Source organism: Saccopteryx leptura, chromosome 3 (assembly GCF_036850995.1).
Source record: "Saccopteryx leptura isolate mSacLep1 chromosome 3, mSacLep1_pri_phased_curated, whole genome shotgun sequence".
NCBI lineage: Eukaryota > Metazoa > Chordata > Mammalia > Chiroptera > Emballonuridae > Saccopteryx > Saccopteryx leptura.
In genome coordinates this window covers 140367277-140394269 of record NC_089505.1, presented here as the reverse complement: position 1 = coordinate 140394269, position 26993 = coordinate 140367277, and the positions used below count along the sequence as shown (strand labels likewise).

General features: G+C 41.5%; 1 protein-coding gene across 6 annotated transcripts in view; it reads right to left on the bottom strand.

The window, feature by feature from the left end:
- The window catches only part of PDE4B (phosphodiesterase 4B), a 523623-nt gene that overhangs the window by 40499 nt on the left and 456131 nt on the right, over nt 1-26993 (bottom strand). For 4 of the 6 annotated variants that reach the window (XM_066376496.1, XM_066376497.1, XM_066376499.1 and 1 more), the window contains one exon: nt 4690-4802. In XM_066376496.1, coding sequence (XP_066232593.1) covers nt 4690-4802 — 113 coding nt within the window. Of the gene's footprint in view, nt 1-4689; nt 4803-5386; nt 5459-23931; nt 23951-26993 lie in introns of those variants that run through there. The other 2 variants (XM_066376502.1, XM_066376498.1) reach the window with 2 other exon arrangements.

Here is a 26993-nt window from a genome sequence, read left to right as displayed (position 1 = left end):
TGTTCTGTCTCCCTGGAGCATACCACGCCTTTCCCCAGGCTCAGTACCTCTGCCTTTCTTTCTCCTAAGCTCCAAGGACCCTTCTTTTGCTTCTGTTACTTGTTTGCTGAGCCCAGGCAGCCCAGCTGGCTCACTTCTTTCTACCTGTGTAACTTTCTAAATAGAGTTTTTCCTTCAATTGATGTCCTTGGCTCTAAATTCTTTCTCAGCCAAACTCAAGAACTGAGGTGTTTGAACTGAGGTTCCGTCTAACTCCACCAGTAACATTCTGGTTCCGTTCCATGGTAACATAATCAGTCTACCATGATCACATTCCAGTGTCGTACAGCTTGGGTCCCAAGTGGTTACAGATTGGTAGATGTATGCCTTTATCCTTCCCATCCAAGAGCACAGACAACTAGTCAATTAGTGGCCTTTACACTCAACACTCCAGTAGGACCACACTTGAATAACTAGAAAAAGGAATTTACACAGCCAGGGGGACTCACTTCCCCTGTGATGGTATCTGTAGCTGATTTCATGATGCCTTCCGAGAAAAGGAACTGTCAATCCAACGTTCCTACCTCATAGTTTTTCTTAGCAAACATTTACTGAAGTACTAGGTCCTGATGCTTCGGTCCAAAGAAAGTACTGATATTATTCAGGATTGATATTTCCTGCTAGGGCTCAAACCTGTGTAGTACACATAGAATATCCCCAAAGCAAAACTAGTCTAGAAAGAAAAGGATAGTGAGGGTGCTAGTTAGAACAATTTGGAGTTGCTTAAACATAGATCCTTAATGAATACCAGAGCATGTTTATCTTTCAAAAAACCTGCAGCGTGCTGGGTATGAATGATCCCTTTGCCTGTTTTCACCTGAAAATGTTAGGCGACCGTTTCCCAGTAAAAGCTGCCCTCTTTCTCCTCAGTCACAACTATGCTTCACTGGGATTGTTCTGTCTTGGTCCTTCCTCAGCCACTGTTGTTGCAACTCTGTACTTTTCTGACTGCATCTGTCAGGAAGGAGACAGGAAATTCTAGTCACCCTCACGGCAGCTGTGCCGTTCCTCCTATCCTCCTCCAATGACTTCAGTCAGCTTCAGTGACACAGGGCAGGAACTGAGCCACAGTGAAGGTCAGGAAGATAGGTCAGTGTTTATGCCTGTTGGGCTGGGGATCCTGCTGAGGCTATTTGGTTTCTTCCTTTCTATACTGTTTCTTTTTCCGTTCCTCTTTTTTGTAATGCAGAACCAAAGCATCCTGTTTTCAAAACATCTGACTGTTTTGCCACTGAGGAACTCATGCTCTGATGCATGTCACTGAAGTATAAAACAATTCTTCTAATTCAGGAGGCAAAAAAAAGTTGAAACTCCAAAATCAATGAACAAATCTACGAAACCAATCTGTCGTTAAAGAAAACAGCTCTAACACATCTAACTGAACTTGGGCTGCTAGTACAAGGATCACTAGACAACCCTTTCATCTTGAAAAACAATGTCATTGCCTCACACAACTCCTGTTTAATTTATTCCATCTTGTTGTAATTCTTGGAGGAAAATAATCTATGCTATCAACCTACCTGCCTGCATCTTTCTTTATAAATCTGGGTTCCATTTGGCCTGTGGCCAGCATAAAAGACTGAGTGAAATTTAGGCCAAGAAGACTATGTTTTTATAAGTCACAGAAACAGTTCCTTATCTAACTTTCTGGGCTCTAAAGCACACTTGGGAAAGCCAGTTACAATCTTTGAGTCACAGTTTTCTTCAAAATATAAAAGGATTAGGAAAAAACAACAAAATCCACCCAACCCTACCCAGATGAAGTAAATATGGAAGACTGCTTACTTTTCCTCCACTAGACCCAGTCAGCTCTCTACCAGCTACATATAGATGGGCACATAGGAAATTTCCAAACACTACTTAAGGGAAACACTTGCTCTCCCATCTTAAATAAGTTCAGAGGCTGCAAAAAAATTCGGTAGTCACTTAGCTGCTCAGAATTAGGGACACATAATTTTTTGCAAAGATGTAGTATATGCTACTAATAAGTTATCAATTATTAAACTTTTACTACACATCAGGTGCTTTGCTGAGTGCTTTAGATGCATTATGTCAATCACAGCAACCTAGTGAGGTAGGTTTACAGATGAGAAAATTAAGTCATAGAGGGGTTAGGCTGGCCAAGTAAACTATAGGAACAGGATGTGAAGCATGATCTTTTGACTCCACAGCCCATCCTCCTTCTTGGAGGATGCTTTTCACATACTTTATAGAACGTCTCACACTTACTGTCAAGTATGTACCTCTGAGATTTGCCATGGCTCATTTTTTTAGTGAGGGTAAGCAAAAGACGACTAAACAAAAGACTACACAGTACTGAGAATGATTATGATGATGACGACTAGATTTTTAAACAGCAACTAGGATGGAATGCTCCAATAATTTCAATAGCATTTAAAATTGAATTCGAAATTTATTTTTACCACAGATCTCTAACTGGTCAATTTCTTTTTGGTGACCACAAAACTATTCATATTATATTATATTGTATTGTGTTTTATTACATGATATTAATGTGCCATGGATTAAACTTTACCTGAGACAATGATCTAATCAGGACTTGGAGGGGGGGGGGGGTAAAGGGAGCTAAGTAAAAAGAGAAAGATCTTTTTTAAAAATTGAAATTGACTTTAGCTGTCAGCTGGGCATTATTCATGCACTCATTGACTGCTCAGCCCTTCCACCTTTCCCCTGCAGATTCAGAAAATAGGGGAGGCGGCATGCCTTACTGCATGAGAACTGAAGTAAGGGTTAGCCCTTTCTTTAGGGTTAGCTCTATTCAACTTTCATTGCTTCCTGCACACAACACCATAAAGGAGGAGCGGAAGCTTGAAGTGACTGGGATTCTTAGCCGGACTGACACAGTCTCTCTGGTCTCAGAGTCTTATTAACTATGAAACTGACTATAAAAAATTTTAAATAAATTTGTAAGACAGACAATGCTTAACTTCAGCCCTCCAGACACAAACCTAGCTGGAATCTACAACTCATCAATGCTCAAAATGAAAAACAGGGGCAATCTGCAGTTTCTCAACGACTAGCCTTCCCCCGCCTTGCCCCCCTGAGTTAATTACCTATTTTATCTTAGTGATTCCAGAAGAAAGTTCAGCGTGTTTTTTTATGGTGAAACCTGCTGAAAAACTACCCTCAGAAGTTGGATCTACATCTTGTATGGGTGTCAGTGGTCACAAAATACACAGAACAGGGTATCTGTTGATGCTCCAAAGGTTAAATAAAGCCTGTATGAAAATGCTCGCACATGGAGGACAGGGCGGTTTAGAGAAATTATGCAGTTAAGCCCTTCTCATGGAAAAGCAGTGAGTCGAGATTTACAACAGCCTGTAAAAACCCAGGATTTAGCCTTCAATTGAGAACTTCAGAGAAAAACAATTTAAATAGTTAAACCTCAAAAGTTTTCTTTCTTTTTTTTTACTTGAATGTGAACTGAAGTGTAAAAAAACGGGGGGAGGGGTTGCCCTTTCATTAAGGGATAAACCAGGAGAAAGAAGAATCTCCCCTCCCCTCCTGCAGGACCTCCTACAGAGGCAATGCTTCCTCTGCTCAGATCCTTTGAGCAGGAGCCAGCAAGCCTTGATAGGAAGGTGATACTTTTAACTCCAAGAAAGAGGGAGGAGGGACCCACATTCACTAGTGTACCTCAGGGCTGGAAAGGGCCTGCTGGCAGGTATGGAGAAAAATCTCTTCCTAGTCCCGGAACCATGAAACAGTAATACCTCAGGCTAGTATAATTAGGGATTCTGGAAATGTGAGCTCATAAGGATAAAGTGTGAAGGCTTTCCATCTCTATATATGTGTATGTATAATCACTCACGCACATACACGCCTACACTCTTCAAGGGAAAAATATATGCAAAAACAACAACTCTCACTACATCAGTTAGCAGTCTGAATCCAGGTTAATAAACAAATTCTATAATGATAGACCATTAAAGATCTTCAATACTAAGTTTTGTCTGGGGATTGTATTTTAAACCATTTCTTTGCAGCATGGGTGAAACTTGATTTCAAATCTACACTTAGAAAAGCAGCAAACTTTCTTTTTTTGGAGACTATACATTATTTACTTTTTTTTAATCTTAAATTATGCCAACATAAAAAAATAAATGTTAGAAAAATCTCAGAATGTCCTGAGAAGAATTTCAGAACTTATTAAACTTCAGGGGAAACCATTCCCTCCATCGATATATGGAGGGCACATTATTTTCTCATTAAAAAAAAAATATATATATATATATATTATATATGTAAAACACCTGATTGTAATGCTACATTTTACACATTTTATGCTGTATATTCGTTCAGATTTTATCTTCCTGATAGTTTTTAAAAAATGTATTTTCATGTGTTCAGTGATTTGTACACTTTATAAACACTTTTCAAATCTATTCTGAACTACATCAAGAAGAAAGTTCGGTTTCTGGAAATTAAAGCGTGCTGAGGATTTTAAACTTTCCTGAAGCATCAAGATACAAAGCAAGTTTGGCACTTGGGAACAGAATCTTCTGAAGCAGATCAACAAACCCACTCTTACAACTGCGTCCCGGGTGCACCTCTGCGGCAGGCAGGGGCCAGGGAGCCCGGAGCTCCGTGCGCGGTCCCACTTGAATGAATAAAACGGTCCCCTCTTACCTTGTTAGAAGCCATCTCACTGACGGAGCGGTAGGTCTGTATGGTCTCTAACTGGTCTAAGCACCAGTCCAATTCCTCCAGTGTTTCCATTGCTAATTTTTGATAAGATTCTTCTGCAAACAAACACACAGACATGTAGTTAGGCTGGAGCGGCTGCAGGCTGTCCATAGCAGAGTCACCGTTGCCGCTGCTGATCCCGGAGCTACTGAAGGTGGCCCCGTGCTCCTTCATTATTTGCGCGCCGAATCCTTCCTTCCAGCTCTCTCCACCAGGAGAACAAATCACCGTGGTGCTCTCTGGCCCGGATGGCTGGTGCCAGGTTTTCACCCCCCCTGCCTGGATGAGGTGTCTGTGATCTATCAAGAAACTTCCCCTGAGGAAGGAGGCGGGGAATCATCCCTTATAAACTCATCGTCATGCATGTGTCCTAAATCTAAAGGCAGAGCAGTGAGCTTTCTCAGGCTCTGTCTGCCTTAGTCATCTCGGGGCTGTTTAGGGTGCGTGATGTCACTTCTGAGTGTTTGCCGTCTAGAGGAGAAATGAGGAAAGCGTTCGCTCATTTTGCTTTTCTTCTAAATGAAACAGGCGAAAATGGGGGGGGGGGGGGGCGCTAACAGTTTCATTGGAAGGCTGCGCATTCATTCATTCCCCGGAATGTGTGCCTGCTGGATTAACTTTTAATTCCGCAAACACTGACCCGCACAAGTGAGAGGCATGGGTTATTCTTCCCCTTCTCTGAAGCTCTCCCCTAAGTAGAGCCAAATGAGGTCTCCCTGATAAGACCTCAGGCTATGGGGGACTGTCTGGAGTTCTTTGTGCACACGTTTATTGGCCTGGGAGTCTGGCAGCTCTTGTTATACTAAACAAAGCTAAAACTTCTCTGCAATTGCCAGGATCGCAGGGAAATTCTGAACCGGACTTTCAGGTGGAGCCAGATGTGAAGGCTGCAGATTTTCATTTTGATTCAAGTCAGGGGCACTGGTTTGTTGTTGTAGGAATCTAGACTTTCTGGGGATATTTCTCAGTGGACTATTCAAAAAATACTGTTTTTAAGATCATATATTTGCTGGATAAAAAAAAAACAAACCTCTTTTTAAATTTAAGTTCTCAAAATGTCATTCCATAAGCAAAAAAAAAAAAAAAAAAAAGAAATAAAAATTTGTGCGTCTAAATTAATACTTACTGACGTAAAAAAAAACACAACCCATGTTAGCAACCACTGAATGAATCTTTATAAATGCACAATGAATTAATGGTGCTACAGCCAATTATGAAAATCAGTCAGATTCTCCTGTATATACGACACCAATGAACTCTACCAACCTTTCTGGAATATAAGCAATAGGCACTGATAAAATTAAAAATCTTGTATGAAATTATATAAAGAAGAAAAGATGACACACACTTCTGTCAGATTTAGAATACATTTTTCATGTGCGCATAAAGAAATTCTAGGGAGACCATGTAGCTTTTTAATATCATTTAAATAAATGTATGTGTGGAGCGTTCACACTTGAAGCCGAAGAGGGAATAAATAGAAGAATGATTCCTGAAGTCCCAGATGCACATTTCGAAGAACAGGTGTTCTGTTTATTCCCCAAATATGTTCACTTCAGGATAAACGGGTCAAAAGTCAATATCCTGTGTGTCATACTTTTAAAAACCCCACAAAACCACTGGAGGTGACTTCCTCTTTTTTTTCACACTCCTCAAAAATGTGCAGACAAGAATTGAGGTGTTTTCAGTAAACCCCAATTCAAGCCAGACGTGCCTGCACCTTGCCTGCTTTCTTCCTCAATTTTGCAATGCCGCTTCAACATGAAAGAATCTCCTTACTTACTCTCTTGTGTATCCAAAACACCCCCCTGCCTCCTCTGTTTCCTTCCACAGAGCACTTTTTCCAAGAAGGTTTTTCTGAAGAGACAGAACGCTCCCATCCACGTTCCCAGCCTATCATAAAAGAAAAAGTCCAACCAGTTCCCAACTAGCTGGTCTTTACTACCTTAGTGTCTCCATATCGCAGCCTGTGGTGACTTAGATCAGCCATTCCTTAGGACAGTGGGGGATGAGCAACTTGCTCAGAGCCTTTTGAATTAATGATATGCAGAATGACTGTAAAATGAGAGGATACATTTTTTTTTTTCACTGAGAGGAAAAAAGGGATCCGATTTCCCCTCATTTCTGACAAAGAAAATACAGTAATTATAACAGCAATAGCACTGAAGAATGAAGAGGACTTTGTAAAGATCCAATTAAGTGTTACCACCACAGCTCATTCATTCTCTATTATAGCAATTTTCTACTGATGTGCCGCAAGAGGCACACTGGTGTGACGCAAGCATTTTAAAACCATGCAGTACCTGACTATTTATTCAGGGACACTGACCTCTTTTCCTTTAGACTGCCAAATAAAACAAAAAATGACAACAGCCGATATGACAATAGTCGTCTGGTGTAAATGCATCAAAGAATACCCATTTTTTTTTGTCAGATTGGCAAAAAATACATTTTTTTGGTGTGCCACAGAATTTTAGTAATTAGTTTATCTGTGCCACAAGATTAAAAAAGAAAAGGTTGAAAATCTCTGCTCTATTACATAGAACAAGCACATATGTGCTCCCAGTGCTGGTGCAATACTGAGATGTCAGTGACAAGCCAATAGATATGACAGAACCTTACTCCACTGCCCTCTCTTAATTCTAGCCAGCCAAAATATTGTTTCTGAGATTTTTATTTATTTATTCATTTTAGAGAGGAGAGAGATGGAGAGGGAAAGAGAGAAGTAGGGGAGGAACAGGAAGCATCAACTCCCATACGTGCCTTGACCAGGCAAGCCCAGGGTTTCAAACCAGTGACCTCAGCATTCCATGCTGATGCTTTATCCACCGCACCATGACAGAACAGGCCAAAATATTTTTAAGTGAAAAATATTACATTTTGAAGTTAATGAGGATTTGTTTCTTCCCAGATTCTTAATGCATAGTCAAGACTCTGTGTCCCATTTTTAGAGCCTTCTTATCATAGAGGAGATTAACTAAGAGAGGAGGCACAGATGTCAGAGGGGGCTAACTTTGGGGGCATTGAACCCCTGCTGATTATGGGTACAGCCAAAGGACAGGTCCAATGCAGCTCAGGATTGACCTTTACATTATAACTTTGTAGCACCAGCACCAGATCCAGAGCTTAGTACCTAGCAGATACTAAGTACTTGAAGGAATGAAAACCAAAGTGCTTGACCAAGCAGCCTGCAAGTGCTTGGGCACAGAGAGGCGGGATGGAACAACTCTAGCATCCTGGAAAGATCAGCAGCTTTGCAGTGAGACTCACACACTTTGACTTTCTCTTCTACCACTCACGGTGTGATCCTGGACCGTAATTTCTTACATCTTAAAATGTAATACAAATCTTACATCTTATAATGTAATACAAATATTTATCTCATAAGGTTATAAAGGGATTAAATGAGAGAAAGTATATAAAATGTCTGGTATGGCGGCTAGTTCTTAGTAGGTGATCAATACATAGGAGTATAATTTTTTTATTTTTTTATTTTTCCGAAGTTAGAAATGGGGAGGCAGTCAGACAGACTCCCGCATGCGCCCGACCAGGATCCACCCAGCATGTCACCAGGGGGCGATGCTCTGCCCATATTGGGGTGTCTCTCTGCCGCAATCAGAGCCATTCTAGCGCCTGAGGCAGAGGCCACAGAGCCATCCTCAGCGCCCGGGCCAATTTTGCTCCAGTGGAGCCTTGGCTGCGGGAAGGGACGAGAGAGACAGAGAGGAAGGAGAGGGGGAGGGGTGGAGAAGCATATGGGCGCTTCTCCTGTGTGCCCTGGCCGGGAATCAAACCTGGGACTCCTGCACGCCAAGCCGACACTCTACCACTGAGCCAACCAGCCAGGGCATAGGAGTATAATTATTAATGGCCATAAAATAACCCAAAGGCTTAGCATTGGGAGGTGAGGAGAAACAGGAAAGAAGAGAGAAGAATTGCATATTTAACAAGGGTTTTTACAGTCAGGAACAGTTACATAAATTGCAGAATCCAGTACAAAATGAAAATGCAGGGCCCCTTGTTCAAAAAGCAGGAAAAAGTACTTTAAAGGGAGTAAAGTAGGAAGTTGTAAGGACACTGGCGTATATTCCACTGTCCCATCAGACTTGACTTTTTCCTTTCTTTCTTTCTTGACCTGTCATAGTAATGTTATTTTTCCTTAAATTTTTTATTTAAAATAGTTAATTTACAGAAAAATTGCAAAGAGTTTTCACATATTCCACATCCAGGTGTTTTTTATTGTCGACATCTTATGTTATTCTGGCCCAGTTAATGAATGGTGTGGTGTGTTTTACTCACTCTGTAATGTCATGTTTCCCCAGGCATGGGGATACCAAGGGGAGAGTGCAGACCCTCGTAGGACTCTGGAGGCCATGCCTCCTATGGCTTCGGACACACACACAGCTCACCAGTGGCTTGGGTGGGCCCCTCTGCCAGTTGCTGTCTTGGTGTGCTGTGCCCTAGCTAGGGTCAGGCTCTGGAAAAGCCACCCATTTCCCTTCCTCACAGTTCCAGTGTGCCAATCCACAACAGACAGATGACACCTAAGGGCACTACAACCTCTGAACTAGGACATGCTAGATACCCAGATCAGAGGTGAACAAGAGGCTCACCCCCACCAAGACATGGCCACTGTCTACCATGTTACAACCATCCCAAGCCAGGGCAGAAATGACTACTACTATGCCCCCCTTGAAACTTTGCAAAGCACACAGGTCCTACTTTTTGCACCTGCAGCCAGACCCGCTCTAGAAATGGATGTCAGCTGTGGTCATGGGTGGGGGCAGGGAGAGGGATGCTGGGTAAGTCCCAGGGCGCCATGGGTCAAGGAAATGGGTGGCTGAGAACACGTCCAAGGGAAGCAGGCAGGTAGCAGAAGGTAGCACAGTGTATTAGCCAAGGCTCTAAGGCCATTGGAGTATACTACTACACATTGTCCCATCAGACTACTTAAAAAACACTTAAAATAAGATAAAAATTATTTGAGTTTCAAGACAGTAACTATAAGACTCTTCTGAGTGTGGGGCCTGTGCAATTGCACAAGTTGCATGCCTAAGAAGCTGGTCCTGTTTCCTGTTTTACAAAAATGGCTCTGTAAAGAAACAATGCTTAATTCCACAGAAGCAAGTCTCAAGGGGAAACAGGCAGGTAATGAAACAGTGTACGGTCATGGGGTCAACCCTATTTGTCAAGAATTTTCAGAGGGAAGGAGGAAGAAGGAGAACCAACCTCCCTTCTATTTTTCCCTTCTTTCCCTCTTTCACTCCAACAAGAGTGGCAAAGGATGGTTTACTTCCTTCTGCAGATCTGGTAGGTATTGCATTGAACCCTGAGAAACAGGAAGAGAAAATGGATGGATAATTATACTTAACGCTAATCTGTAATAACATGCAGCATTCATACAGCTTGTTCTCAAAGAAACTCCAACTCACTACTCATTAATCCTCGTAACATGTCTGCGTGACAGGTATTGAAGAGGTATGATTATATTTAATTTACCTTAAGCACTAGCTAAGAAGTCAGAAGTTAAATTATTAGAGCAAGATTTCTGGCAAGACTATATCTATCCAGGTCTAAGAAATAAGAAGATTTAGCTCCATGTTAAAAATGCATGCATTCCTGAAAATGCTGCATTTATAGTGATATCTTACTCTCAGGTCTTTTCTATTTGAAATTGTGTAATTGCTTTCTTAAATGTTGTCATTTCTTTAGTCTCCTGTTTCCTTTTCTGACCCACCTAATACAGCTATTAGCACAGAGAGGCTGTGCAATATTCACTCCAAAGGCCTGGTTGGTTCTGGTCCTGCATCTTGCTTCAGTGAGTGACCTCAGGCAAGTTATCAGAGTTTGCTGAGACTAAATTTCTTTCTGTAAAATGAGGGAAGAAAGTACACCAAATCTCACAGGGAAGGCAGAAGAGAAAAATACATACAAAATCATCCTAAATATTTTATGTATTATGCACATTTTGTAAATACTGCATTTATAGATGGAATATAGGTGCATTACAAAAATCAGAAAATTACAGAGAAGTAAAAGTTTGCAATGATAAAAATGTCACATTTTGCCAAGCTGAGGTCACCATGCTAACTACTTTGTGCATATGTGTAAGTGTGCATATGTATGTACAGAATCGAAATGTTGAATAACATTCTTTTTTATGATCCCCTTTTTCTGTTTTAATAATTTTTTTATTTCAGCTAATATGTAGGCCATATTCCAAGTTCCCCAATTTTTTTTTTCATGCAAATCCAGTAGAAATGTGTGTGTGTTAGCAGGGAGGCGTTGAGAAGGAGAGATCCAGAGAAGGGTGACAGGAAAGGCTAACGGGAAACCTCAGCCTGGCCGCAAATAGCTTGCTGCTCATAGTTTGAAAACCTGGAAACAGATTTCAGCAGTTATGAAGTCAGTGCCCCAGGTGGTAACAGACCTCAGGTGCCCTAAAAGTTTCCTTCCTCCCACTGTGTGTGTGTGTTGTATGTGTGTGTGTGTGTGTGTGTGTGTGTGATAATAACATTTAACATAAGATCTACCCTTTTAAAATTTTTCATATATGATTCAGTATTAAATATATGCACCATACTCTACAGTAGATCTCTGGGACTTTCTCACCTTGTGTATCTGAAACTAAGTACCCTTTAACCAACACCTTCCCAATTCCCTTACCCCAACCCCTGGTAACTACCATTTTACTCTCAGCTTACGTGAGTTTATTTTAGATTTGATAGAAGGGGTCATTCTACCTACAATTTTGACATAGTTCTGTATATATCAGAAACATACCTGTCAAGTGTCCCCTACTTTCTACTCAAGGGCAGCGCATAGAAATGTAAATGACCTTCTGTTTATCTGCCTCACTTAATCAAATTCTCTTCCCACTAGAGAAGGTGCTAACAACTATTTGCAGGTTCTGGGGTGGTTAAGTCAATCAGCACAACTGCCAGGGGCAACAACAGTGATAAACCAGATATTAGAGCACATAAAAATATGATTCAGCTATAGAAAGTTAAAAAAAAAAGCAAAAATGAATTTATGCTATTAGAAATCAAGAGGGGACTTTGGGGGGGCCTTTGGGGGGCTGGCAATAACCTATCATTGGGTACTGGTTATGTGGGGTGTTCGTTTTATGAAAATTCACTGACTTCTACACTTGTTGTTTGTGCACTTTTCTCTGATTTTCCATGTAGGCTTTCAACGGATAGTCCCGTCTAGGGAAAGCCCAAAAGAGCAGGATTTCTAAAAGTAGCTTTCTTTTGTTGAATTTTAGTAATGGCTATCCACAGAGTTTGAGTAAATCTCACATAGCTGAAAAATGACCCACAAAAGACATTGGTTTTGATATTGCACACACCAGGATGCTCCTAATTAAAACCAAAAGTCAACGGAACACATTGACATTACAATCTATTTACTAGCAGTGTGACCTTAGACAAGGTAAGTACCCTCCATTTCTTTATCTGTAAAACAGGAAGATGGCATAAAGCAGCTGCTGAGAAGTCAGTGAATCAGTGCATGCCAAGCATTTGGCACAGCCACTGGCACGTATCAGGAACTTCATTCTCTCTCTCTCTGGTCCTGGTCCTTTTCCTGAGGGGAAACGACCACGTATTTGTTAGCCGAGTGGAGTGTTGCTCTTTGCTAAGGAATAGAGCATGCAGCCATGGAATTCTAGAGTCCTTCCCACCGCGTGACCTCAGATCGGTAATTCAGTCCAGAGATATATTTTCTTTTGATGAATATTTGGTAAATAAAATGTCCCTGTGTTACAGTCCAACGTTTTAAAAAGCATGTTGTTTTAACCTCTAATAAAACATTCTTAGAACAAATCACAGGAACTGGATAACTCACACTACATAACACAATTCTTCTAAAGGCAGTTTGTAAGCCTTATGTGGCCTTTCTTTAGGCAGAACTTTGTGTGTCTTTATAAATATAGAACTTTCCAATTGCATATGGCAGGGATTTCACTCTGTGTGGATTCAGAGAAGAAGAGGGTCACTATCCTCAAGGGAAATAACAGTGAAAAGTAGGTCATTTTGATGCCAATCTCCTTAGCAAACTCCTCTAAGACTACGTGTTAAAAAACACTCCTATTACAACTAGCTTTTGTGTATGTAACTTGACAGTTTACCGAGCACTTTCACTGGCAGATCTCATTTTTTCCTTGAAAAAGAAACCTCATGAGATAGAAATTATTATTGTTATGACATACATTTTCCATTATGCATGTGAGAAAATTGAAGCATGCAGATATATTTAATGATTTAGTCATCTGATGAGAGAGCGGGGGAGGGAAAGAAGAGAGAGAGAGGAAAAAGGGAAGAGAAGGGAAGGAGAGGGTAGAAGAGGAGAGATGAGAGATTGAAAAGAAGAAGGAGAGAGAAGGAAGGGAAAAAGGGAGGAGAAAGGAGAGAACTTAAGTTCTCTAAATTTTGTGATTTTTTTGCTGCACCACAGGGGCCTGTGATAAACTGTCCAAGTTTCTCACTCTCTCCCCCAGGCAGGCTTACACAGGCATCACTATGTCTTTGACATGCCAACCTCACAGCCCTCCTTCCTTTTGCTGTACCTCCCACTTTTTTGATGTCTTTACCCTTAACCAAACCTGATCTTCCAAAGGGCCTTGACTTGGCATTTACTTACTAATGAGAATCTGTACTCCTCCAGATGGGGTGGAGAATAAGCACTTAGTAAATTGTCGATATCGAAGACTATTATTTGTAGGAAAATTCGTGGGAAGTAATTAGAAACTTGGGAATGCAAACTCATGCAGCCACTGTGGAAAAGTGAAGTTTTCTCAAAAACTTAAAAATGGAACTGCCTTTTGACCCAATGATCCCACTCTTGGGAATTTATCCTAAGAATCCTGAAACACCAATTTGAAAGAATATATGCACCCCTATGTTTACTCCAGCATTATTTATAATAGCCAAGATCTGAAAACAGCCCAAGTGCTCATTAGTCAATGAGTGGATAAAAATGCTGTGGTAATTACACAATGGAATACTATATGGCCAAAAAAGCCCCAAATCTTGCCTTTTGTGACAGCATGGATGGACCTGGAGATTATTATGCTAAGTGAAATAAGCCAGTGAGAGCCCTGGCTGGTTGGCTCAGTAGTAGAGCATCGGCCTGGCATGCAGGAGTCCTGGGTTCGATTCCCAGTCAGGGCACACAGGAGAGGCATCTATCTGCTTCTCCACCCCTCTCCCTCTCCTTCCTCTCTGTCTCTCTCTTCCCCTCCCCCCCCTCTCCCTCTCCTTCCTCTCTGTCTCTCTCTTCCCCTCCTGCAGCCAAGGCTCCATTGGAGCAAAGTTGGCCCAGGCGCTGAGGATGGCTCCATGGCCTCTGCCTCAGGAGCTAGAATGGCTCTGGTCGCAACAGAGCAATGCCCCAGATGGGCAGAGCATCGCCCCCTGGTGGGCATGCCGGGTGGATCCCGGTCGGGCACATGTGGGAGTCTGTCTGATTGTCTTCCTGTTTTCAACTTCAGAAAAATACAAAAAAAAATGTTAAAGGGATTAGCCAAAAACATATATGCATAACACATTGATACAGACAACAGGGAGGCGACAGCCTGACAGGCAGGGAGAGTAGGAGTAGGTGGAGGTGGACAATGAGTGGGAACATGGGGAAAGAAGAGACCTTGCTCGGGGCTGACAGTGCACAATGCAGTGTGCAGACGGTGTTTTATTGAGTTGTATAGTTGAAACCTGTATGGTTTTGTGAGTCAATGTCATTCCAATAAATTTTAATTAAAAAAATAAAAAAGAAGAAATAATGAAGTCCCAAACTGGAGTGTTATTAGAGGGAAGGAAAGGTTTATTTATATCTTAAAATGATCTTTACTTATAGATTGAAAGTTGTCAAAGGAATTTCAACAATCAAGGGAGAGTAGAAGCAAAAGTGTTGGCCACTGGGCGTAGAGGCAGTAGGTGGCAGGGAGAAGAGGGCTTGAAATTTCTGTCTCTGGAAACATTAGCAGCTAAAATCTCTTTCACTTGCCTATAGGAAAATGCCTCCCCTGGTGCTCTCCTGGGTGGTGGCTCAGATAACATAGGACTTGGGGACTTGACCAGGTGAGAATGGTGTTGCATTTGACCATCAAATGTTGCAGAAAGTCTACTACATATAGTCTTTTCCAGTCAACAAGACACTCTCAAGTTTGCTCGTTTTCTTCTGTAAACAAACCCATAAAAGTTATCTCCATTTTTACAAATGAGATCATTGGGGCACATCAAAGTGAAGGGACTTACTTCAGAAATCTGGTATTTCCTCATTGTCCAATATGGTAGTTACTAGTCATGTGTGGCCACTGAGCATTGAAAATGTGACAATCTAATGTGAGATGTGCTTTACGTGTAATAGACACACTGCATTTCAAAGACTTTGTAGAGAACAAATGATGTACAATATTTCCATAAAGTTTTATATTAGAATACATGTTGAAATGATCATTTGGATATATTAAGTCAAGTAAAATACATTATTAAAACAAATTATACCTTTTTCTTTTTACATGTTTACTAGAAAACTTAAAATTATCTGTGGAAATTGCATTATATTTCTATTGGACAGCATTGTTCTAGAGCACAAGGCTACAACCAGGACTTGAACACTTCAAGGTCAACATTCTTTTCATCACAAATGCTTGCTTTAAAAAAGGTGGTATAACAGTAAGGATTATAGTCAATATTTATTGAGTACCCGTTATAGTTCCTAAGCACTTTACATGCATGAACCAACTTAATTTCCATCCTAATTTCCCGAGAATTATTTTATGTATAATAGGTCACTTTCTTTTGCAGATGAGAAATAGAGAAATTCAGTAGCTTTCTCAGGGTCACAGACTTAGTGGAGCCAGAAGTCAGACTTAGGCAGTCTGCCTCCAGTACCACTGGAGATGTCTCAGAGGCTGCCTTTGTTGGGTATGTCCCAAGGAGACCTTTGTATTGGCTTCGCTTTACTTTTGACCTACCATAAGTCAGGCAGGACACGAGAGATTTTGGATGTTACCTCATTTAATCTTTCTAACAAACCCATTAAGTAGTTATTATTCTTATTTTATATGTGAGCAAACTGAGGCTCAGAGAGTTATACAACATGCTGGAACTCGGTACTTCAACATTGCAATAGTCTTGAAAAAGCTGTGTGCCTGAACCTCCCCCAGCAGTCCCTTTGGAGTGGGCTCTGGGAACCTGTTGTTTGTAGAATTGCTCTAAGTGACCTTCCTGCCACCCAGGTTTGGCAAAAACCACCCGACCAGAGTCTTTCATTTTCACATTTTCACCCCTGAGAGTCTATCCTCTTCCGGCTCTTTGGGGAGTTGGTAAAAACATTCTTAATAAAAATGGATAAAAAAGAAAGAAACCAGTATTTCCTTCGTGCAGCCTTCAGTAGGGCTGGCTACTCATTTAGCAGGATCCCTGCATCTTTCAAAGTCATCATCATCTACCCCAAAATGTGGGCTACAGCGGTTCAATTAAGCAGAGATAATCATGGATTTCAGAAGACATTCTTAAAAACATCTAAGCAGCCCAGTGGTGTCTGAAATGAGAAAGGTGGAGTTTCAGGGAGTATAGAGGTGTCAGGGCTTGGAGGAGGGAACACAGCAAGAGACTTGGGTTCTCAGGGTGATTTATGGGGTTCAGGATGATTCAGTAAGAACCACTGGATGTGAATTGAAGGCATAGAACTAGAAAAACCAAGTGACTTTGTGTGTGTGTGTGTGTGTGTGTGTGTGTGTGTGTGTGTGTGTGTGTGAGAGAGAGAGAGAGAGAGAGAGAGAGAGAGAGAGGTAGGAAGATTAACAGTATGCTTTTTTTTGCAGCCTTGTTTGCAGGTAGACAAGCCATTGCTTTATGTGACAGAATCAGAACTTCCAACTAGCATATAACAAAATATAAAAGTATGCCCCAGGTTTCATGGCAACTCAACCCAACACAGTAGCAAACAAGAATTGTTTGAGATTCAGAGAGAGAAGCCAGCACTGTGTGTGTCACAGCCGGCTGGGCTTCCTTTGGCTAATTTCTCCTGATTTAGCGGTACTTCCGTTCCTGCCCTAATTTCCCCTGGTTTGTAAACTACGTCACTTAACTGAACTCAGCTCCAGACTTTAGAAAAACAAAATTTTGTATTTCAGCAGTGGTTTTCTTGGCATTTCTACTTCTGACGAATTTAACTTAACTCTGAGTTTTCTTTTTATCTTTTAAAGATGGTGGCCAATCAATGGTGCTCACTCCTCTATTTCTACCTTTCTAATGCAGAGTCTCCTGCCGTATAATGCCGTGTCTCCTGCCGTATAATGCCGTGTCTGTTTAAAAGTGATTAAAGATTTCAGTATTTGCTTTAAACCAATGTTTACCAGTGAAATCCCGCCAACATAAATGTGCAGGCGAGGTAGAAAATATTGGTTTAAATCAATCTCTTCCTGAACACCACATACAGACAGGGACTGTAAAATGTTTTGCATGTCACTTCAGAGATTCTGGCTTCTTTGAGGCAGTTTCACACATATACTAACTTAACAAAGATTCAGAACAGTCTTAGAACTAGGATAATCTAGATAATAGATTCTGATAGTAATATTTTTATTTCAAACTTTTCTTAAAATTTATGATTTTTTTAGAGTGTGTGTGTGTGTGAGAGAGAGAGAGAGAGAGAGAGAAGCATTAATTTGTTGTTCCACTTACTTATGCATTTAATGGTTGATTTTTATATGTGCCCTGACCAGGAATTGGACCTACAACCTCAGCATATCAGAATGATGCTGATGGTAATTTTTTTTTTTTCCCCCGAAGCTGGAAACGGGGAGAGACAGTCAGACAGACTCCCGCATGCGCCCAACCGGGATCCACCCAGCAAGCCCACCAGGGGGCGACGCTCTGCCCACCAGGGGGCGATGCTCTGCCCCTCCAGGGGGTCGCTCTGTTGTGACCAGAGCCACTCCAGAGCCTGGGGCAGAGGCCGAGGAGCCATCCCCAGCGCCCGGGCCATCTTTGCTCCAATAGAGCCTCGCTGAGGGAGGGGAAGAGAGAGACAGAGAGGAAGGAGAGGGGGAGGGGTGGAGAAGCAGATGGGCGCTTCTCCTGTGTGCCCTGGCCAGGAGTCGAACCCGGGACCCCTTGCACGCCAGGCCGACGCTCTACCACTGAGCCAACCGGCCAGGGCCATCTGATGGTAATTTTTTAAAAGTGGTTTTATTAGCTAAGCTTGTTGTTTGTTTTGTTTTGGTGGTTTTTCTGGCATTTATCACACAATGTCATGTAATCTAGTTTAAAAGATTTCCCTGAATTATGAATAGTATTCAAAATAGTACTAAACAAGAAAATGCTGATCTTAAAAAAAATAGATTATACTGCAAAGCTTATTGCAAAAATAGCAGACATTTTGTGATTTAAATCAGCCTTGTTGAGTGATTGCTTTAATTTAGCAAACATTTAGTGAATTGAATTCATTCACTGATTGAATTTATTGAATGAATGAATTACTGCTACACTTTGAATGGATTTCAAATAGTTGTAGCTTGGAGTAGAAATTATTTTTCTGAAACTGAATAGCACAGGCAGCCAGAAGACGGAAGGCCCCAGCTGGCACCTGGCAGCTACAGCCCCAGGAGAAGGACGGGAGAGGGTAAAGAGTGAGTGAGTTTTACATGGCCCAGGCTCAGAACTAAGCCCTTCATGGAAACTTGAAATTACAGTTCCCACACCACACTTCCTCTTAGGTAGCACAGGCTGGGTCTAAGGTGTGGAAGAGGTAATGGTTCATCTATAAAAAAAGGCCACTGAAATTGCTAATGACAATTCAGGCCCTGAACAGTGCCTGGTAAACAGCAGGCGCATAATCAATGCTTTCCTTATAAACAGATAACATGAAATGCAATAGTCTACTATGATTTCGGGGGTTGAGTATAGAATGTTCCAATCCAGATTTAGAGACAAGAACAATTTCTATGTCTAGTAATGACAACATCTTTACTGTTACTTTCTCTAACTCCGAATGCTCAAGAGCCTTGTTCACTGAACACTGAAGGACCATGGGAAGGATGGATAAGAATAATGTTCATCACAGGCACTATTAACTGAGAATCTATCTGAACAAATACCTCTAATCTTCAAAACCACCTTGTGGGGTAGACTGTAGTATTGTCATCAATGTGTAGACAGGGGGCAGAACGGGTGGAAAAGGAAATGTAAATGAGGCTGTAAAGGTAGTCTGGGTGCCTGGGCTTGATGGCAGGACTGAGTCGGGGTTGGCATGGTTACAACAAACAAAAGAGACAGTACTCTGGTCCTCAGGGAATGTGTGCTTCAGGAGGGGAGCAGTAACGCAACACAGAATGGAAACAGCCAGGGCCCACCGTGGGCTCTGGGCTAAATCATCAAGGAAGGACTGGGAGCAGCAAAGGTGTGTTTGTGCTTTGAACAGAGCAGGTGTTTAATAAACATTTGTGCAAGTGCACTAAACCTAATTGAAATAAAAACCAGATAAAGGGTAATCTTAGGAGGAAAGACATAGAGTCCAAGATGAAATACAAAGTTAGGTGAGTCTTACTGAACAGAGTGTTGAAGAAAAGTGGTTAGAAAGTCAGAGCTGTCCAGATTATGACAGGAAGTGGAGAACTCTGAACTTGAAGAAATAGTAGGGAGCTATGAGGGGAAGGGGGTTCATGAACAGGAGAGAGACCTGAGAAAAGAGGCAATTTAAGACAATAGGTCAGCAGCACTACTTAAGATGGCTCTCAATGGGAAGTAGCTAGGGTTAGGGACCCCCAAAGACTTTATTTAGGGACCTAAGTTGAAAACCTTGCAGGCTAAAACAGGTGGTGACAATAGGACTGAATAAAAGAGTTGAAACTGCTAAGTAATGCTGGAAGAAAAAACCTGTCTCCATATGGAGTAGGGAGGGGTAGGTATCCAAAATTGTCACCGAGGTTTCTAACCTTGGAGTGAGACATAAGAGGAGAAGCACCGACAGGTAAGAGGGAATTAGGGAAAGAGGGGAGGGCACTGAGTTTGGTGTGATTCCTAGATGGTTGCAAGGATTTGGGGTGGACAATAAGTGGACAGAGCTTCAGGCATGGGTTGCTACAAGGATTACAGGCTGGGGGTGGTAAGCATATACTGCATAGCCATGACTTTCCAGGACAGCTGTCTAATTGGCTCTTGGAGAAAGGTTAATAACAAATACTTAAAAGATTCCCCCAGCTTATCTCATCAACTCTATTCTCTCTTCCACTCCCTCCCTCCTCATTTCCCCAGTCCCCAGTTGCCACATAGCCAAAGCAAAACTATGAGTGATGAATGTCTTGGATGATTTACAACTATGTAGGACACAAGCCTGGTATAAGAGATTTCTCTCTACTCAGCATCTGTAAGGAACCAGACCAAATTCTCTGTAATGGTAAAGACCGTTAAAGCTGGGAGGGGCCTTAGAGACCGATCATATTTAACCCAACTTCTTGGTTTGTAGGCGATGAGACTGAGGTCAGGAAAAGGACATTGCCAAAATCATACAGCCTCCACATATCAGCAGAGATAAATTTCAATTTTTTAGAGAACCTATTGCCACTAAACCGTGCCTCATCTCTGACTGGCAATATTTAAAGTACCATTCAATTAAACTGCTGTTTATTGAATACATAACACAAGTCAGTCCCTATGCTAGGCACCGGGAATACTGAGAAAGTCATTGCCATTGAGGCAATTACAGCTCAGAAAAACTGTTTTGAGAATATGAGTAATTACTTCTCCTTTGGTAGAGGTGTTGGGGAAGGTTTCCAAGAGGAATTTGCACTTAGGCTGGGATTTAAAGGATGTATAGGAGTTTGCTTGGCAGGAGATAGAAAAAGAAGGTAAATGCAATCTAAGCAAAGAGAATAGCATATATCAAAGTAAAGAGACAACACACTATATAGTACTTGGAATTACTACTAGGGTTTGGTAGTTTTATGGCAGGATAGAAGAGGAATAGTAGGCAGAGCACTGCTAGAGATTTTTAAAGTATGTGTGGGGGGGATGTGGTGTGAAAAACATGGCAATGATATCCATAAGGTCCCTAAGTGATGTTCTATAGAGCTTCAGTCAGCATTGGAGATATACGGAGCACAAGTCAATAAACTTTTTAAAGAGGGCACTGTATTAATTATTTTAGGATTCTGGGCCATTTGGTCTCTGTTGAAACTATTCAACTCTGCCATTTAAAATATAAAATCAGCCACAGACAATACATAAACAAACGCATGTGGCCGTGTTCCAATAAAACTTTATTTTTTGCAAAAACAAGTGGCAAGCCCATGGGCTGTATTTGCCAATCACTGTGATAGAGATATCCTGAAGTCCTGACATTACTCTTAATACTTGTGGTTGACAGACTAATGGCCCCCCTAGGTGTTTACGCCCTAATCCTTGCAACATGTAGATAGGTTATATGGCAAAGGAGAGTTAAGGTAGCAGATGGGAATCAAGTTGCTACTAAGCTAAACTTAAAACATGAAGATTATTTTGGTTTATCTGGTGGCCACAGTGTAGAAGTGTCTTTACATATGGAAGAGGGTGACAGCTGAATGAGTGTCAGAATGATGGAAAGTAAGAAAGATTCAAACAGTCATTTCGGGCTTTGAATATGGAAGAGGGCCAGGAGCCAGAGAATGCAGGCAGCCTCTAGAAGCTGGAAAAAGCAAGGAAATGGATTTTTCCTCCAGAGACTCCAGAAAGGAATACAGCACTGCCAAAACCTTGATTTGTAATGTTTTAAGCCACAAGTTAGAGTAATTTGTTACAATGGCAATAGCAAATGAATACAATACCCATGTGGGCTAAGCCTTCTAAATATTGTGGAGCAATCCAAGCCTAGTCTTCAGGGTTAAAAACTCAGGTTTAACGTCCATTTAAATGCCTTGTTAGATGAAAAGGGTAAGTTTTAAAAAGCTGGGTTTGGACCTGGGGAAACTAGGCAACACTCTCAGGGAGTGTCTGGAATAAGGAGCTGCTTTCATACTGAAAAGGCTTTGTGGATCCCTGATGCAGTGTAAGAGGAATTGAAACCAATTTTCCCTTCAGTTTGTGTTTCTCCAGGAGCTCCCAGGGCTGCGCACTTGGGGATTTATGTCTAAGGAAAGAGAAACTCTGTGAGTGATGGTGAAAATGAAAGTCCGAGAGCAGGTCCCCGAACACGGTGCTGAGTGGGGAAGTGGGCTGTCAGGGACCAACCCCTGACGTTCTATTCCGCTGGCACCGGGCCACCCTCTGCCCCCTTGCTGTGCCACTGTCCCATTTACGTCAGGGGGAATACAGTCTGCTGCTTTAAAAGTATGTCATGACGGAAATGAGAGCATGGTGCCGGTGACATCTGACAAAGGTGGGAATATTCCAGAGCCTCGCTTGAACAGCGCTAGCATTCATGTGCTGTTAGGGGTCATCTCAGAGACCGTGGCTGCCAGGCACACTGAGGTGGCTCAGTGGACGTCAAGGGCTCCCGCCCACGAGCTCTCTCAAACTACCTGTCATGGCTGGGGGCAGAGACCACGGGTTCTAACCTCCCTTCCACACAGCGAACATCTTAAGAGCAAAGACCTCCAGCAGCCCACACATGCCTTCCTTCTACTGCAGGGCAGCTGTCACTGCCCAGTGGCTAGCTAATCATTAAGTAAAATCAAGGAGACGGCGAAGGCAGATCTTGTCATAATAATGACAATTCTCACAACAAATCCAGAAAGTACAATTTAATTTACAAACCACTCTAACTTATATTGTCTCAGATTATTTTCTTAGGATGCTATGATACAAGTAGTAGCAAACCCATTTTGCTTATAGAGAGAATGAGTTTCACATACGTGGAGTGACGATTTTATCACTCCACAGCTAGTAGTTCAAGAAGCTGGGATCTCAACCTAGGTCTTGGGCTTCTGAGGTTGGAGATCAGGTGCATCCAACAACTACCCCACTCCCTCCCTCCTCTTCTTCTGTCCCTTCTAGAAACATCAAGTATCTATGATGTATCAGACAACACTGTAAAAGGTCCCATGGATACAAAATGCACCAAGACAAGGTTCTGGACCTGAAGAAGGTCACACTTAACAGGGAAGCATGTGCTAATTGTGATCCAACCTAATAGTAAGACATTTACTGAGACATCTATGTGCCAGGCATTGTACTAAAGATTTCACACACTATTAGCGTTTATCATGTTAAGAGATAAGCATTATCTTCCCCATTTGACAGAAACGGAAATGCAGATTTAGGGTCACTCAGTATCTTGTACATTGCAGCCAGAATCCTTATTCTGTCTTGAGTCCCAACCTTATACTCTTAGCCTCTGTGCTGTGCTATCTCAACACAAGCACTAGTGCAGTGATCGGCACTGAGGCAGTGAGAAGATCAGAGAAAGACAGATTGACTGCTCAGTGGAGTGAAAGAAGGAAGCTTTCCTGGGAAGTGGGACATTTGTATACACTTCAAGTGAATCAGGTCACTTGAAGATATTTAAGCTTGGCCCCTGGTTCTAAAAACAATATGAGAAGAGAACATCCCAGAAATTTATTCCGTTTGAAAAAGAGTTTTCTGAGTAACTACTAGGTACAAAGCATTGTTCAGGGAACTCCATGAAAAATCAGATTCAAGCCTGACTCTCTTTTTATTTCTTTATTATTGTTTTTTATTTTTGGACTTCTATATTTAGATTTTATTCATTTTTAGAGAGGGAGGGAGGAAGGGAGAGAGAGAGAGAAAGAGAGAGAGAGAGAGAGAGAGAGAGAGAAAGGGGAGGAGCAGGAAGCATCAACTCCCATATGTGCCTTGACCAGGCAAGCCCAGGGTTTCGAAGCAGCAACCTCAGCATTCCAGGTCAACACTTTATCCACTGCGCCACCACAGGTCAGGCATCAAGCTTGACTCTTAAAGAGATAGCAATCCTTCATTTGTGCTGAAAAAATGGAGGTGAAGCTACCTCTTAAGGGCAGGATGGAGCAGAAGAAAAAGTTCTGAACTGGGAGTTTGGAGCTTTTGGTTCTAGTCCCAGGTTTGTCATCAGTTCATGCTGGAAGGGCCCCTCTGCCCCTCTGTGCTCCCCCACTCCTTCAGTTGTGAAATGTGGGTACTGGAACAGATGATGTCTAAGGGCTCTTTTAGTGCTGCTGTTCCATTATGCTAAGACTTGTCAAGAAAGGACAGAAAAGGGACTTACCCGAGAGAGCTGGCGGGTGGAAAGGGAGAGAGTAGGTGTCCTCATCAGAAGCCCTCCTAGAAGAGCCACCTTTGTCACCTGAATCTTGCAGGCACCCAGCAGCCACATGATGTGAGCTGCCAGGGTCCCAGGCCTGTTCTCTCCTCTTGGCCTAGCAAGATCGTCCCTAAATAATGAAACCACAAAACAGGTGCCTGAAGAGGTCAATGTCTGTTGGATACCTTGAACATCAACAGCAGAAGTGGCTGCTTGAAGCTATTATACTATTATAGCTGTTGTTATTTATAGAATTACGGTAACAGACACTATTTACTGGGAGTATTCTATACACAAAGTGTCATGAAGAATGTCTTAATTACAATGATCTATTCCTGTTGGCAATTGTAAGCAGTGTTCTCTCTGCCCTAGAAGCAAATCATTGGCTTGAGAAGATTAAATAACTTGCTTGGAGTCATAGAGCCATGAATAAGTGGCAGAGTGTATCCTCTCATCCTAGACTGACTCCAAAGGCGCAGCTCTTCACCCCCTGTTAAACTCTGCCACAGTCTGTGCTGCTGCCAATCTAGGTCCTCTTCCTTCACTTAGACCTGCAATGAGCAACTGAAAAGAGGTGCAGCCAGTAAGAATCATACTGTCCTCTTACCTTAAAATACGCAAACTGCTTTCTCATTCATCACATCATTCAATTCTCACAGCAGCTGGAGAGCTAGATGGAGCATTACCATCTAGCTCCATCTATTTTATGGAAGAAGAAACTGAGTCTTCAAGTCGACTGAGTAACTGGGGGTTTTCCTAAACCTACTTGCCTTATTAATCATGTACTTGTCTAAACTTCTGACTACTCTGGGACATTATTTGTCAGAACATGGTGTCTTGTGTCTTAAAGTGTATCCAGCTATTTATATTTGCATTTCAGAATGGTTACCATCATAGGGCCTTCCTGGAGGAGAGATATTATCAAATGACAGCTGATGTTTCCTTAAACCTTCTTCCAGGACTAAGTGAATATCATTTCCAAACAACTAGAATAGTTCAGTGAATTGTAGAGATCCAACCCCTCATAATGATACAGTTTTCTTCTTTCAAAATGCTGGTACATTCATTGAACCCCATCCTCTTTACTGAGTTGACAATATATAAATACATGTAAACTGCATAGAACATTTTGAACTTCCTTTTCTAACTATAAGTCTGTATGCAATGCTATAGAGCAGATCATGGAGCACTCTCTTATAAATTTTCTGCACACTATATCTAATGTGATTTTAACATAGCTCTGTATATATCAGAAACATATCCATCAAGTCTCTCCCATTTTCTACCCAAAGAAAGCACATAGAAAAAATGTAAAAACTTTTTTGTTTACCTGCCTCAATCAGACTCTCTTTCCACTAGAGAGAGTGGTAGCTATTCACAGGTTGTATGGTGGTTAAATCAATCAGAACAAGTGCCAGGGGCAACAACAGGGATTAATCTCATAAACATAAATGTCCAGCAAAAGAAACCAGATATTAGAGCACATAAAAATATGATTCAGCTATAGAAAGTTTATAAGAAGCAAAATGAATCTACTGTATTTAGATTTCTCCCATCTAATAACAACTGAAAAAGCCCTACATCAGCAGTATCTCATCTTTCTGCTTCTACTGCCATCTTCCAGAGAAATAGTTTTAAATTCTGTTTCTACCTCCTCTCCAGCCCCTCATTCCTTCAATGTTTATTATTTTCCTTCCTGCTTCTGCTCTCTCTAGTCAATGGCAACTGTTTCATCTCTCCCAACTTCAGTGGTCTCCTAAATGTAAATTTAGTGATCACTTCTCAGTATTCACTGACCTCTGTCACGTTGGAGTTAGCAACTCTGATCTCTTCATTGGCAATCTCTTTTGCTCCTATCTCTTCAAATGTTATTTTCATTTTGATGGCCCCCGAATCATCTTTGGTTCTGAACTTTTACTGAAGTGCCACATCTACTTTTCCAACCAACCACTCTATCTTACCACATGATTACTCCATTTCTACAAACTAAACTCATTGTAAGGTAAGATCATCTTATGGAAGAAATGCTGTTCAGGGAAAACAAGATATATATTTTTAAAACTGGTTATTCCACTAACTTGCTGGGTGATCATAGACAAGTCATTTCCTCTCACTGGATTTTCTTCTACATGAAGCCAAGGGACAGGGTATAATCATAATAACTTCTATAGCTCTAAAATTCTATAATGCTATGTTTAAAGAGATAAAGCCATCATTTTCTTCCCACCTACAAACTGCCCTTTCCCCTGACTTTCATGTTTTTATTAATGTTACCACCATTCCCTAGTCATCTGAACTTAAAATCTCTGTTTTACTTCCTATACCTTCGTTTTTTATAATTTCTACAACCCATCACTTGGTAGGCTCCATGGGGTTCTACTTCAAAAATATCTATTGCATCCAATCCCATTCTTCCCTTTCTCATTATAAACTACAGTCAAGCCCTCATTTAACTAACCAGATTTTGGCTAATGGTCTTTGATAGTCACTTTTCCATTGGTTTTCATGTTTCGGTCACCAAAAGATTGATTTTCTTCACATGTGGTTCTTATTACAGTAAGTACCAGCTCAAAAATCTTTAACAACTCCCATGACTTATTAAATACATCCAAACACCTTCATTTAGTGTTTAGAGTTCTTTATAGTCCAAGTCTAACATCTGATACTTTCTTCCTTTACTTATTTTGTGCTACAACCACACCACAGGGGTGGATTTGTTACCCAAATAAGTCCCGTTATTTTCAGCTCCCTCACCTAGTCTGTGCTGTTTTCTCTGTCTGGATGATGTTCTCTGTAATGTCATGTTGTAATCCCTTGAAATCCATGCCATCAATCAAGACCCAAGTCAGATATTAACTTCTATGTACTTGAAGACTTCCTGGATTCCCACAGCTGGAAGCCATCTCCTCTGCTCAGAATGCCAGTGCCTTTGTAGTCCTCTGCAGTGACCATTTATCATGCGCTAAGCTGATTTAAAATGACTTAGATGTGCTCATTTTTCTTATTATCTGGAGGGCAGTGGAGCT